Source organism: Mytilus californianus, unplaced genomic scaffold (genome assembly GCF_021869535.1).
Source record: "Mytilus californianus isolate M0D057914Y unplaced genomic scaffold, xbMytCali1.0.p SCAF_6, whole genome shotgun sequence".
NCBI classification, from domain to species: Eukaryota; Metazoa; Mollusca; class Bivalvia; order Mytilida; family Mytilidae; genus Mytilus; species Mytilus californianus.
Window position 1 is genome coordinate 5825966 of NW_026262712.1, and position 15454 is coordinate 5841419.

General features: G+C 33.4%; 1 protein-coding gene and 1 pseudogene across 1 annotated transcript in view; both read right to left on the reverse strand.

Moving 5' to 3' along the window:
- Positions 1-15454, reverse strand: part of LOC127704350 (tyrosinase-like protein) — a 100415-nt pseudogene that overhangs the window by 60503 nt on the left and 24458 nt on the right.
- Positions 2952-15454, reverse strand: part of LOC127704349 (uncharacterized) — a 102228-nt gene continuing 89725 nt past the window's right edge. Inside the window, exon 4 of the mRNA XM_052208371.1 lies at positions 2952-4548. Coding sequence (XP_052064331.1) covers positions 3039-4548 — 1510 coding nt within the window. The 3' untranslated portion in view covers positions 2952-3038. The remainder of the gene's footprint in view (positions 4549-15454) is intronic.

The following is a 15454-nucleotide window of genomic DNA, read 5'->3' on the forward strand; positions in this document are numbered from 1 at the left end:
GTGGCGGTCCAGGGAGACTGGTAGTGATTGGGAGATTATTTCACTCGGCCCTTGCTCTGGGCCTGACAAGTTCTACAATTTGCAGGTTTGGAAAATGTGGTTAGTGGTAACGGTGGGGTCTACATATGGGTAACTCTGGGACCTCCTCCACCTCATCTTATAGAGGGGAGGCCTACACCTGCCAACAGGTGGGGCACTAATCACTGGAGCATTGGTAATACGAGTGTTTTCCCCGGTCACTCCCCATGGTAGGTGGTGGTGTAACCGTGTTTAACTACCAGGGGTTTTATGACACTATATCAACATAGGTCAGCTGATAGCCAGTGTGTATAGGTAATCGGTAGTCACCCTGGCGCCTCAACAAAATATTATAGAATACTCTGTAGCCAAAGTAATGCCACAAAGTAAAAATGTATATTCTAGTCATGAAAATGTAAATACAAGTTGGTGTAATAAAATGTATGTGTAATTAATTTTAGAATGATTGTTTTTGTATAAGTTGTAAAAGTTATAAATGAAAAACAGAGGATGGAACCTCTACACAAATGAGTATAATATACAGAAAGTCTGTAGTATTTTAATTTTGGTATTTGTGAATTACAATTAACAACAGACAAAAAGAGACAACTCTAGAACAATTTTTAATCACTTTGTGATTAAAGGAAGGACTTCAACATAGTTTAGAAAATACGTCAACAACTCTTGATCGTTGTTCTTCATCTCATTGTTATTCGTTCAGTATTAATATAGGGTATTCTTCTATGAGTATTGCAATTAATAGAGATTATCAAAATTTTATATTTTCAATAATCTGGTTTAATTCAATCAAATATTTGTGTGGGTGTGTGGGTGTTGCAGCCTTTAGGTCATTGCCATATTTGGCATGGCCATAGATGGCGCTCTCAGGTGGAATCTGAATTTTGGAATTCCCGTATCGGGCACTTGTTAATTTGCTGTCGACAACAAAGCAGGTGCTGCAGAAATTAGTTAAAGTATTTAAAACACGCCCACCCTCCCAAATAAGAATAGTTGCTGCTGTTTTTTGTTTGATATTTTCAGGCACTAGTTTGCTGTATTTGGTTGCAATATTATGGTTACCAGTATCCAAGCAGTTCCTCCATGGTATTGGACCAATACAGGATAGTTTGGAGTAAACTTGCGTTTCTTTGATTTTGACATTTCCGTTATTAAGCATTTATTTACATATGGACTATTGTGATTTAAGCAACCAGAATGAATTTAAGTTTATATTAATTACCAATTTTATTAATTGGGAAGAAAACAAGACATTTTAAAGAAATTAATTTTCTTCTACTATCCTTAGGCGCAGAGTCAATTTTGAATGGGGGAAGTCCAGGTAGACTGGAAGTGATTGGGGGATTATTTCACTCGGCCCTTGCTCTGGGCCTGACAAGTTCTACAATTTGCAGGTTTGGAAAATGTGGTTAGTGGTAACGGTGGGGACTACAGATGGGTAACTCTGGGACCTCCTCCACCTCATCTTATAGAGGGGAGGCCTACACCTGCCAACAGGTGGGGCACTAATAACTGGAGCATTGGTAATACGAGTGTTTTCCCCGGTCACTCCCCATGGTAGGTGGTGGTGTAACCGTGTTTAACTACCAGGGGTTTTATGACACTATGTCAACATAGGTCAGCTGATAGCCAGTGTGTATAGGTAATCGGTAGTCACCCTGGCGCCTCAACAAAATATTATAGAATACTCTGTAGCCAAAGTAATGCCACAAAGTAAAAATGTATATTCTAGTCATGAAAATGTAAATACAAGTTGGTGTAATAAAATGTATGTGTAATTAATTTTAGAATAATTGTTTTTGTACAAGTTGTAAAAGTTCTAAATGAAAAACAGAGGATGGAACCTCTACACAAATGAGTATAATATACAGAAAGTCTGTAGTATTTTAATTTTGGTATTTGTGAATTACAATTAACAACAGACAAAGAGAGACAACTCTAGAACAATTTTTAATCACTTTGTGATTAAAGGAAGGACTTCAACATAGTTTAGAAAATACGTCAACAACTCTTGATCGTTCTTCTTCATCTCATTGTTATTCGTTCAGTATTAATATAGGGTCTTCTTCTATGAGTATTGCAATTAAATCATTAGATTTCACATACAGGTATAATGATGATGTTATTTTCATTAACAATCAAAAGTTTTTGATGGGGTCCCATTAAGTTATCCTCCTGAATTAGATATTAAAGAAACCACAGAAACAGCTTCCTCGACCTCATTTCTTGACATAAACCTCGAACTTTACCACAGCAGTCATCTCATTACAATGACTTTTCGGTTTGTGTCTTTAACATATTCGTTTTTGTTGTTGTTTGATTATTTTAGTCAATTGTGTTGTATGTCTGTGGTACTAACTACTGGGCTAGTGATACACTCGGGGACGAGAATATTGATTGTTTTTGTTAAATTTACTCAGTCTTTACTGCTTTTTAATACGGGACGATTTACACCTTGACATATTGTATGGACATCTGTCTGTTGATGAAGACTTTAAATTGATGTCTAGATGTATATTTGGATAATGTAATCGTTGTCTTGCTGTATCACTGACATGACTGAAGAGTATCATGTATTTGTGTATTTCTTTCTTTTTTATTTGGATAAAAACTGTGGACAAGAATAGATATCTTCTTCAAATTATTGTATTTTTTTTTTATTGCTGCTAAAAGAGACGGGAAAGATACTCATAAGTCGAAAATAAACTGACAACTCCATGGCTTAAAAGAAACAGACAAACAGACAAACAACAGTACACAAACACGCCACAGATAACCATAGACGGAGCAACACGGACCCAACCGAAAACTGGGGGTGATCTCAGGAGCTCTGGAAGGCTAAGCAGACCCTGCGCCATATGTGACACCCTTCGTGTTGCTCGTGTTAGTGCAAACCCGGAAATAAGTCTAATTCGGTAGGTTACATTTTATTAAATTGATTATTTTCTTCACAACATCTCTGGAGAAACGTATACGAAAACAATGTTTAAGGAAATATGACATTAATTTACACAAACGAACCTCAGAAACGGTGTTATTTCTGAAAAAAACGTATCATTATATGAATCAACGTACATACGAGGAAAATCGGACGTAATCTTGAGTAGCCCCGAACATTCCTTATACGTTGATTTTGATACCAGACAACTAGGTTGACACATTTCACCGTTTGCGTCGTACGCCCTTACGTAGGCTTTTGTTTCATCGGAAACTGGCTTCTCAAAGACAATAACACCGATGGATTCAGAGAAACGAGTGCGTTCATCTATAGAAATGTAGTCGAGATGTCTACCATTGTAGGAGAATCCTTCAGTCTGAAATGTAATGTTAAATGTTCTCTGGTTTTTAATTTGATCATGTCCTGGTTTTCGATTTATCTCGTGTTTATTTGTTATTGCTATTGGGGACATTGCCAAATTGTCGAATTGGTATGGAGTCCTATTCTCTTGTCCTAGACGCGGATTTATATCAAAGCCAATTTTGAGATTATTGACTGTTAAACTGAAATCAGTTGATCTTCGGGCCCTTGAACTACGACTACCAAAGTGCGTCCTAAATCTTCTTGTAATTGTTGGAGCTGTTGAAGTTCGAGTTAGTTGACTGTTCTCTTTTCTTTCGAATGGTGAAATGCTCCCACTCTTTATGTCTGGTATAGCCCCTTCTGCTTTTATTAACCGAGATACCTTTGTTGGTTGATCCGAAGATTTAATATTTTTAAAAGATAGAGGAATATCCATCCGTTTACCTTTCCCCTTTGATGGGTAATAACTCTTAACTCGACTTAATCCTCCATTTCGAATAAAATCATACCTTGATCCGGAAACACACCCTTTTTTACTTCTATCGCAGAACAAAAATCCTTTAAACGCTCCTCCGCAGTTGTTACGACAAGTCGGGGCAGGTGCATATCTATAAATATGTTTTGTAAATGAATTGCTATACCCCTGAATATTCTTCTTTGGTGGTCTTAAATTATCCATACGCCTATTTGGCTTGTGCCCGGATATAGTGGTTGGTGGGTAGTCTGTTTCTGAATTTATTCCTAATCTTTTTTGGCGTTCTCTGAATTTTTCCCAAAGATAATCTACGAAGCAGTGGTGAAGCCAGAAAACTGGGTCCATTGGACTTAAATTTACGTCTGACATATGACCGTCATTTCCTCCGACCCACCCGTGAACATTATCATGGTGAGACTCTAAATTGGCATTACTACTATCTGGAGTTGTTGGTCTTAAAATTTCTCTGTGATATTTTTTGCTAAACACAGTTTTTAACCTCTGTGGGTCAATAGGAGAGCCAAATCTTCCTACATCACGTCTTAACAACGTACTCGGTTTTGTTGGAGTTTCCCAAAATGCAAATGGACCTGAATACACAACGCCTTTTGGGTTCCCCAAAAATATTTCAGTAAACAAGATAGAATCTTCTTGATTGTCCATCAAATAGTCTGCTGTTGAATCCCAGTATGGAAGAGTCACTCTGCTATTTTTTTCCCGAAGAGCATTTTCGAATCTGTATTATAGAAATGTTGATATTAACACAATTAAAGAGATTCGTTAGTATTACTCGATATAAAGAAATAAAAAAGTAGATAACATATAAAGTCAATATCTTGTAATGTTATGCAAAGTACGAAATTTGTGCGATGTTTTTATTAAAGCGAAAATTGCGACGAAATGGATATCACAAAAATAAAGACTCGCATTTTATACTTGTATGCAGCATTAAATGAACACAAAATAATTTAAAATCTCCGTTATAAAACACCCGAAATGTTTTAAGCTGACAGTATGTCTAGAACAAGATTGTATTATAAGTATATACAATAAGATAGTTTGAGCTACTAATAATTAAAAATACTTGCAAAAATTAAAGCGCATACCGAAACAACACGTGAATGTTCTTAGACTGTTGATATTTGTTTATTTCATTGTAGAATTGTATTTTTAAAGTGTAAATCTTTGCTACGCGTATTTTAAAGAATGTGTTCAGAATAAATTAAAGTCTGGTAGTGATGTGTATCCGTTTCCTTTACTAGCTTTTTGGCTTCTTGGAAAACTGAAAAATCGTCGTTTACCTGTCTGAATCAAATAAAAAATTACGAATTAAAAACATAAATAAAATAAGAGACTGAAAACAAAAAATAAAAACCACACGTTATAAATTTAATGCGTCCGAAGCGCTTTTCTGGATTTACCTTCACCAAGAACACTCAAAGCCGAATATTTGAAAGCCAAGGATGTATAAGTTCCTAAAATTTGAAGAACTATAAACCAAAAAGGACATAGAAATAGCCAAATCCATCTAAGACAACTTTGCCTGAGAGAGTTGAAACCTTAGGGTTTTTTTTATAATTTCAAAGTTTATTAACGGGCAGTTTTAGAAAGTTTGTTATGAAGATAACAGCATTATGCTGTATTTACAATACACCGATGTCCAATATTGCATAAAATGTGCGGTGACGGTAACTAGTCTTCAAACAAATGAATAAAAGACCATATCAAGGGAAGTAATCAATCATATCCACGTTGAAAAAGCCACTTCGTAAAGAAAAAGACAACAGTCTACAACACTGCAAAATAACTAACGTAGGAGCCCGGAGGGAGGCAAATGTGTTTTCACCCACACATCTTTATAATCTATAGAAATGAAAAGTGACAATGAAAGAACACTTACTAACTTCTATAAATATAAATAAGAAGATGTGGTATGAGTGCCAATGAGACAACTATCCATCCAAGTCACAATGTGTAAAAAGTAAAACAATTATTGGTCAAAATACGGCATTCACGGCTCACACCGAACAGCAAGCTATAAAGGACCTCAAAAGACTAGTGTAAAACAATTCAAACAGGAAAACCAACGGTCTAATCTATATAAAAAACTACAATTGAGAATCACTTATGAACCACAACAACAAACGATAACTACTGAACAAGAGGCTCCTGACTTAGGACAGGTGCATGAAAATGCAGCGGGTTTAAACTTTTCAACAGACGCCAACCTTCACCCTAACCTGAAACAGTGTTATAACATTACAACATTAAAAGACACATAATAAAATATCAATTGAAATGGCTTAACTCGATCAAAAAGACAATACACAAAAACAAGTAAATAAACACTGAACGAATAAGTTTGATCTATTACACAATATAAATAAAAACGATGTTTCAATGTCAAAAGGACAACTTTAACCTAGGACAAAATGGCGTTAAATGAATTAACGAACACAGATAAATTTGAATATACAAATTTTGTTGTTAGGAGTACAGAAACATTTTTACAAATAAATGTGTTATTCATAGTACGAGTACAGAAGAGAGAATGTTTTTGTCATACTTAATACTTATCAAAGGTGGTACATATTAAAAATAGTACAACGAGATATAACACAAAATAAGTAAACATTGAATAACAGAAATGCATTACAAATTGTGTCAACAGGTCAAATTAACACGAAAGTACGATTTGAGAGTACTCGCAGTTACTGAAAGCTAGTTAAAAGCCAAAAACAATTACTAATAAAAAAATCATGCATCAGAGACTAAAATCAATTAAAACACATTTAGTGTTTTAACGCCATGGACAGTCAAAGAAGACATGATTTGTGAAATGCCAAAATAAAAGTAATGACAGGCAGTAGGATAGTTATATATACATCCCCAAAAAACATTCGAAAAGAATACAAATTTAGTTATATTTTAATTAGACTATTAGACTATAGAAAAATCAGGGTCCATAAATATTTTCGTCCATTCGAATGTGTATTCATTTTTCGTTTTTAATTTCTCAAAAACAAAAATGAAAAACAAATTTTAAAGTGTTTTCGTTTTTCGTTTCTCTAAAACCAAAATGAAAATTGATATAATATAATGCCAACGTAGTTACCCCGGTGTTCTTTCAACATAATGTAGACAAAATAGGCATCCTGACTTATGAATTGAACTAAGGTGATTAATGGATCAAAGACTTTAAAATTTCCTTGTTTTTATCTTTAATAAAAAGTAAAATTATATATTTAAATATAAAACGAATCACAAAGGAGTACGTCCGATAAGGGCCGATTTTGGCCTCAAAATTCAAGTTCATCTGATGAAAGATTTTGGACACTTTTAAAACACTTAAGTGTCTACTTCAGTCGATTCAATCAGTTTATGTGAAAGATTTGAACTGATTTAGTCATTAAAGACGCTCAAATTCAAGCTTAAATATGAAAAATCTATCAAATATGCCATAATATGTCACTTTTCAGATGGTTTTTGTCAAAAATGAAAGTGGCCGTATCCGTGTTCATTCTCAACCTTTATATATGTTATGTATTATTACCAAATAAAACTTACATTTAAATATTAAGAATGAACACAAATGCGGCCACTTCCATTTCAGACGAAAAGCGTCTAAAAATTAACCAAAATGCTAAAATTTCGAAGATTTCAGTAATTTAGCATGACTTAATGATGCTAGTACCCGATACATGTGCATTGTATTGTCAAAAACAGCCCATATTTATGTAACAGAATTATTCTCCTTTCCAATAAATAGCTAAAAATTTACATTTTAACAATTTTGTAAAACTGCTATATTTTGGGGCCAAAAAGGGGTCTTACTGGGCCTACTCCTTTAATTTCTACAATGAAATATTATATAAAGATTGTAAAAAGAAATAGATTGATAACAACATCACATTAACAAGGGAGGTTACTACTTAACTGGTAAGAAAACTAGCCCAGTCGTTAAAGTATACACAGCGTTTATCTAATCAATAGTATTTAAATCGAAGATAATGTCGACGGATGGAAAAGTGTTTATTAATCTGAACAATAAGGGGGCGTGATCTTTACTTTTAAGTTTAGAAAGGTTGATGTAAGATAATTAGAATTGATGACCAAGGTCCATCTGCCAGTATTATACGAACATTCAATACAATAAATTGTGTTTTGCTTATTAAGATCAATTGATTGAAAAACAAATTTCCCCAAGTTCACAATTCAAACCGGGATTAGCATTCAATCATTTTGCCATTTGGAGCACTGATTGATTGAGTGATTGATTGAAAAGGGATGTGTTCTAGTTACTTTGAACAAAAGTAATGACCATATGAGAATCCTTTGTTTGTTGTTGCTATTATAATAATCATTTGTATAACCGTCTTAATTTCACCATTAAATTTTGACTTTGTATTAAATTAATTTGTAAACTTCTTGGAACTCTACAATGGCCGTCTGATTACAATTAGACCCGCAAGAATGTGAAATATAAAAACTTATTTTGCCTTTAATGCCTCAACTTTTTTAATGCGGGTATCCACTTTGTTCAGTTAGAGTTCGATGTTGACATTTATTTTGCAAACTACCATAGATTTCAGATAATTGTTCTGCATAAAATCCTATGGGAAAGCACACTGACATGATTTTCTAACGTTTATTGGAACCCAATGATATGGCATAGTGTTGCAACTTGTAATGTGAAGATGTGCATGAAAATACTGAGTTTGTGAGTTGGAACGTTATGCTGGTCAAACTAAAGATTTTTAAATTGGTTTTTGCTGCTTCTCTGCAAGCACTTGGCATGAATAAGTAAAAATAGAATCTGGTATGCTCAAAATAGTCAAAATAATGATTACGCATAGGATGACATGTCTCGTCCTGAATATGAATTTAATTTGCCGCTGGACATTAGAAAGCCATCCATCATTACCATCTCAGACACAACCTTGCATAAAAGGGTGGTTTTGCGGTCGTATTATGGTATGACGTTGTCGTCGTCGTCCGAAGACATTTGGTTTCCAAACAATAACTTGAGTACACATGTAAGTGTATGGATCTTTATGAAATTGTACCACAGGGTTTCATACCACAAAAGGAAGGTTGAGGTTGAACTTGATGGTTATTGATGGTTATTGTCCTAACTGTGTATGAATTAAGGACCAAAAACAAGCATTTTTCTTGTTTCAGGACAATAACTTGTGTATAAGTGTATGGATCTCTATGAAATTGTACCACAAGGTTCCATACTTCATGAGGTATGTTGTGATTGATTGGGGGTTAAAAAACGTTCAAGAATTACGGACAAAAAAGCGGGAAAAAAATAGAATGTTCTGGTTTCCGGAAAATAACTAAAGTATAAGTCTATAATGAATCGTTTTAGGACAAAGGGCCCAAGAAACAATTTTTTTTCTGATACTTTGCATACGTTGCTTATTTCTTGACCAATTTCAAAGGGTCAAAAAGTTTGCATGATTTCAACAAAAAATAGATTATATTAGGGTTGTTTGTTATGGTGAATCTAACCGTGTTTTTAGATTTTTGATTCTAGGCCCGGTTTTGGTCCAAACTAAAGTCCAAAGCGTTTATTATTAAACTTAGTTTGATTTTAACAAAAATTGAATTCAAGGGTTTTATGGAATTGCTTAATCTACGCATGTATTTGGTTGTTGGATATTGGATCATAATAGGTAAATATCCAATTTCATTTTTTTAAAGTTCTTGTCGTTCTTTTCCTCCATTTAAAATTAAATTATTTAAAGTCATATGAAAAGCGTTTCTCGAAATTTTAATGTTATCGAAATTATTTTACCAATGCATGCATATATATATACTAAACTTACTCTAGTATGCACGTTTTTTTTTATATGTATTACACATCTATAAAGTATTATCGACATATAATGTTTCATTCAGTGGTTGTTGATCGCAAGCTTAATAACTTTCGAGTGTGTTGCCGAAGTTTACCGGCTCGTGCCATTGATAAACAATAAAAACAAAGCACGTGGAAAGCGTGAAAGATTAGTGAATTGAAAGAGCCATGACACTTGTTTTTATTTTTTCCATACTCCCCATTTGTTAATCAAACTATTCCTTAACAGTTGTTAAATGATTTGATGTATTAAATTTGTTCTTCATGAATCTGTTATTTCTATTTATCTTCAAGAGCACGTATGTAGAGATTCTTTCATTACGGTATTCCCTTTGCACATGCACTGTGCGTTGGCCGAAGTTATTACGAGAGGTCTCGTAGTTAAGGTCACTGCATACGGAAAAATATCGGCGAATTATTGTCTGGAAAGTCAATATTTCAATATTGGTACATTTATGAAGATTTTGATAATATAAAGGATTTTCTTGAACAAAATACAAAAATTATTGTTTAGTGCAATCAAAAACGAAAAACGAAAACACTTTTGACTTTTTTTTTGGTGTTTGTGAAATCAAAAACAAAAAATGAAACACTTTCGTTTTCCGTTTTGGTTTTAGAGAAATCAAAAACGAAAAACGAAAACACTTTTGTTTTTCATTTTGGTTTTTGAAAAATCAAAAATAAAAACTGAAAACACTTCCGTTTTTCGTTTTTTGTTTTTGATATCTCAAAAAAGAAACAAAAATGGACGCAAATATACACGGACCAATCAGGTTTTCCTTTTTCTTTTTTCCTGTCCCTTTTAAGACGTTTACTCACTCCTAAACAAATGAAGATAGAGCGATTCACGCCCTAACTAAAACTGGTGTTAAACGTTGGTGCTACGGTAGACGTAAAACGGTAAGTTTTATTGTTTATACATTGAAAATAATGTACTACTTACAGTACGAGGAAATATCTATGCCAGCCTACAAAATTTGGACCATTATGTGCAGAATCTCCGGCGCCTCCCTGGTGCATAATTGCAAACGAATCATACTTGTTTGGTGAGACCGACTGAAAAATGTGACATTGGCGATGAAACAAATTACATTCCGAGTGAAATACATAACAGATAAATAACTAATTATTCCTATACATTAAACAAAATTCAAACGGACTGAAAGCGAAAGCTTCATTTGAAAAAGCAATATTTATTACTTAGAGGAACAGCCTTAGTTAAGAATTACAGCTGGCAAATAAACAAGGTGAGTACACTCTTGAAAGTATTTAAAGCTGATTAAAAAATGTCAAAGCATATTTGTTTTTTCTATTTACATGATTTTAATTTTCGGATATTTCTTATGACACTGACGCAAATATTATTCATAGCTCTTTAAGGTGTCTTTCATAACAAAGTGACTATTTTGATCATAAAACTATGAATTAATACAAAGGAAATCTGGGTACTGGTAGACAATAATTAGACAGCAACTTCACGATACCAATAACAAAAAGCCATCTAAAGGACACTAGTCAGTCTTCAATTTAGAAATTAGTGCTTCACATCCTGGTTATTTTGTCTTTGATTGATGGTTGTCTCTTTGGTAATCAAACCACATTTTTTTTAACATTAGCCCAGCGTCTGTACAATTTGTTAATGTTGGTTTAAACCTGATTCTTTAAACGAGTTAACAGAAACTATCTAGTTTTCGGTATGTATCAAACAAATTGGACGAAGATAAATAACACAAAGGCTGACTTTCTGATCGTTACCATGGTAATAAATTAATAAACGTACCTTGTCCCTTTTCAGGGCATTTACTGCGTCGAAAAAATTATATAATTCATTTTCACGTAATGTTCGAATTTCCTTCCTTACACGCAATCTGAAGCGTCCATGTCGTCTCAGTCGGATATGTAATTTTCTGCCAAGAGAATCTAGCCAGTCAAAGGCATCCTTCCCTAAACCTGTTGAGCTTGTATTTTTGTCCATATGAGCCAAATAACTTTCTAAACAGCTCGTTTGAACATCAAATGGAGTAGTGTTTTTGTCAACTTGTCCAGAGTAGCATTCTTCTAAACATGGTGGGAATACATCTTCTACAATAAGCGCTGACGCCGGAATAAGAAACATTAAAAGGAAATAAGACTTCATTGTCTGAAATAAATGAAAATCCGTTAAAGACGACGATTGGTTTGACAGTATTTTTTCCCCAATTGTGAAAATATTAATAATTTAAAGTGGTGTTTACTTTACAAGTACTGCTTTACCACAAGAGAACACACACACACACATGTATATAATATCAGTTGTGTTGTTGAAGTACTGTATACAATACTGAGATTTTGATAATTATATTATAAAATCAGTAGAACTATAAGTCAATAAACACGCTGTAACCTATTGTTATCTATCCCTAATTGAGGTAAATTGTATGGCTTTTCAAATACCGTTTCGATTCCTAACATCACTGAAGAGACATAAATTGTCGAAATCCGGATATAGTGTACAAAAACCTTTGCACCTTTTGTTTGCGGTATATCATCTTTTCCGCAAGTTTATTGTTTTCTGTTTAGTATTAAATTTTTAATTAAGATTCATTTATTACATCGGTGATACAATGGCAGTCAGCAGGGTTTAAGAACATTTGTTGTTCGACCTGTTAGTCAAATGCGTTTTGTTAAAGAGGGACGAAAGATACCAGAGGGACAGTCAAACTCATAGATCTAAAACAAACTGACAACGCCATGGCCAAAAATAAAAAGACAAACAGACAAATAATAGTACAGATGACACAACATAGAAAAGCAAAGACTAAGCAACACGAACCCCACAAAAAACTGGGGGTGATCTCAGGTGCTCCGGAAGGGTAAGCAGATCCTGCTCCACATGTGGCTCCCGTCGTGTTGCTTATGTTATAACAAATCCGGTAAATAGTCTAATTCGGTAAGTCACATTCGTGAAAAGGGAGGGTATTGTAGTTACGACATAAGGAACATATCCGATATCATCTGTGAAAGGGTTATTCCATAACGGTCAACCAACTCGTTACGGCGTCCGTAAATTTACGAAGGGATGACTTCAACTTCACCATTTGGAACTCTTGGTTTAATAACTTCCTTGTGAGCAGCAATCCTCTATCAAGAAAATCATGATAGGAAACACAATCCCGGGAATATCGTATCAATTGGGAGATATATACTCCGTATGCATGCGCTGCTGGAATATTGCTACATAGAAATGGAAAGTTCATAATTGGGAAGCTGAAATCATCTCTTTTGTCGTAAAGTTTTGTTTTCAACCGACCCTTATTGTCAATTTCTAGATGTAAGTCAAGATATGAGGCAGACTTAACTGTATCTGTAGTATCCTTTATCTCTAGTTCGATGGGATAGATTTGTTCAACATAGTCACCAAATTTTTTATTATTTAGTGAGAGAACATCATCTATATAGCGGAACGTAGAGTTAAAGGATATTGCTAACTTCTTAAAATATACTTTTTCATTTTTTTGGTCTTTTAGAAAATGTTGTTTGTGCTGTATTCAGACCCCTCTAACAAGAAATTTGTTTTGCATGCACACGTATAAAAATTTCGGTTTTTATCCAACGCAATCATATGTTTGAATGTTGTTTTCAATTTAGACTTGTTTATATATATATATATATGTATATAAATGGATGGATCTGTCATAGATTTGCCACTTGTTAAGACGTACTTCTGTGACTGCATCATACGATTCTTTAGTACAGATAACTTAGCTAATCTGCAATCAATTCCATCTTCATGTTTAATATATCATGTACTGTGTTACAACTTAAGATTTTACTAACAAGGATAATTTTTTAGATCCTTTTGGTAATATAGGTTTTCAACTGTTGCGGTTCTTGTATATCCTTGGCTTTAAAATATTCGGCTTTGAGCGTTCCTGATGAAGGTAAATTCAGAAAAGCGCTTCGGACGCATGATTTTTATAACGTGTTGTTTTCTTTTTTTTTTTCTTTTTTTTTTTGCATATAACAAAAATGATACACCTATAGTATATATTATGGTTAACTTATAAATTTCACACTTATTTAAAAGTATAATGACTTGTAAGAGTATTTAAATGCAGATACATTTTTTGATTTTTTAATTTCAGTGGATATTGAATTCAACACGTTTGGACCACTAAAAGAAAAACTTGATTTGTATAGTTCTGTATTTGATTTAGGGACAATAAAATTATCCGATAATGAAATTCGATATTTGTTTACTATTTGTAGGCACAATAAGATTTGACAAATATGTTGGTGCCAGTTTATGTTTTGATTTATATAATAATAATGACTTGTAGTAAAATCTTCTCTTAGTATAACGGGAATAATTCCAGACTCCATAAATAGTTCAATTCGTGGTTTACGAATATCGTGTTCATTTGAAATAATTCTAGCTGCCCTTTTTGAAATTTTAGTAAACTGTCGATTAAAAACTTGTTACAATTTCCCCATACTGGACAACAGTAATCCAAATGTGGAAGAATATAAGCATTGTAAAATAGAATTCGTGCATTATGATTCAAGTATTTCTTGATTCTTTTAATAACGCTAATGCAGAATTATCTGTTTGGATAATAGCACTAATCATACCAAGACAGAGTTGCGTCAACAAAAATAATAGCGACTTTTTCACAAAGATTTTCATTTTAATATGCTGGCCATTAATGGATATATGTGTCATTGCACATGACAGACACAGGTTTTGAACCTATACACATTGTCCTTGTTTTGACACATATACAAACATTTTGTTTTCATCACACCAATAACAAATATTTTCTAATACAGCATTGAATGTCTGACTTATACACCTTTTGTCTTTTCCAACCACAGAAATGGTGCTACCATCAGCAAAAAAATCAGTGTTATGATTAGGATTTCAAGGCAAATCGTTAATAAATATTAAGAAAAATATAGGACCTGAAACTGAGCCTTGAGGAACACCTGCTTATGATGTAGTTACATTTGAAAAAAAGTACGTGAAATGGATACGAATTGATGTCTATCGGCAAAATACGAAGTAAACCAATGAAGTGAATAATAAGTATATATTCTGTAATTTTTGAAGAAGCAGTTTATGATTTAGAAGATCAAAAGCTTTACACAGATCCAAAAATACTGTCCCTTCTAAATTTCCGTCATCAACGGCTCTTAACCATTTATCTAACAAAGACGTCATAACAGTTTGACAGAAATAGTGTGTACAAAAGCCTGATTGTATGACATACAAGAGATTATACTAGTTAAATACATCATTTTTCGACCCTTTTTTCCTAAAATGTGGTATAACTTAAGCCAGTTTGAATAACGATGGGTATACTAATTTTCTGATGTTCTGGTATACGACATGAAATATAACTATTAAGTTTTCAAGAACAACTGGAGCTTGAGTTTGAAGTAAGATTAATATTTTGAGTAATATTTGTAAAATAGTTATTGAATGTATCAGCAATGATCTTTGTGTCTGTTATCGTTTTGTTGTGACAGTCATTTAAAATTGCATGGTCATGATACTTTTCACTACCATTGGCATTATGCAAGTGTTTCCATTATTTACCGCTGGTTCCATTTCATGTTTTATAAGAACACCAGTATAGTAATGTTGCTTTGAATTTTCTATCAGGTATTTATTTAACCTTGTTTCTCCACAATTTATATATTATATGCATCTTTCTTCTTATGATTATAATCACGTTGTTTCATGCACTCCTTCATTTCATCATTTATCCACTCATTTTGATAAACATGTTAAACTCGG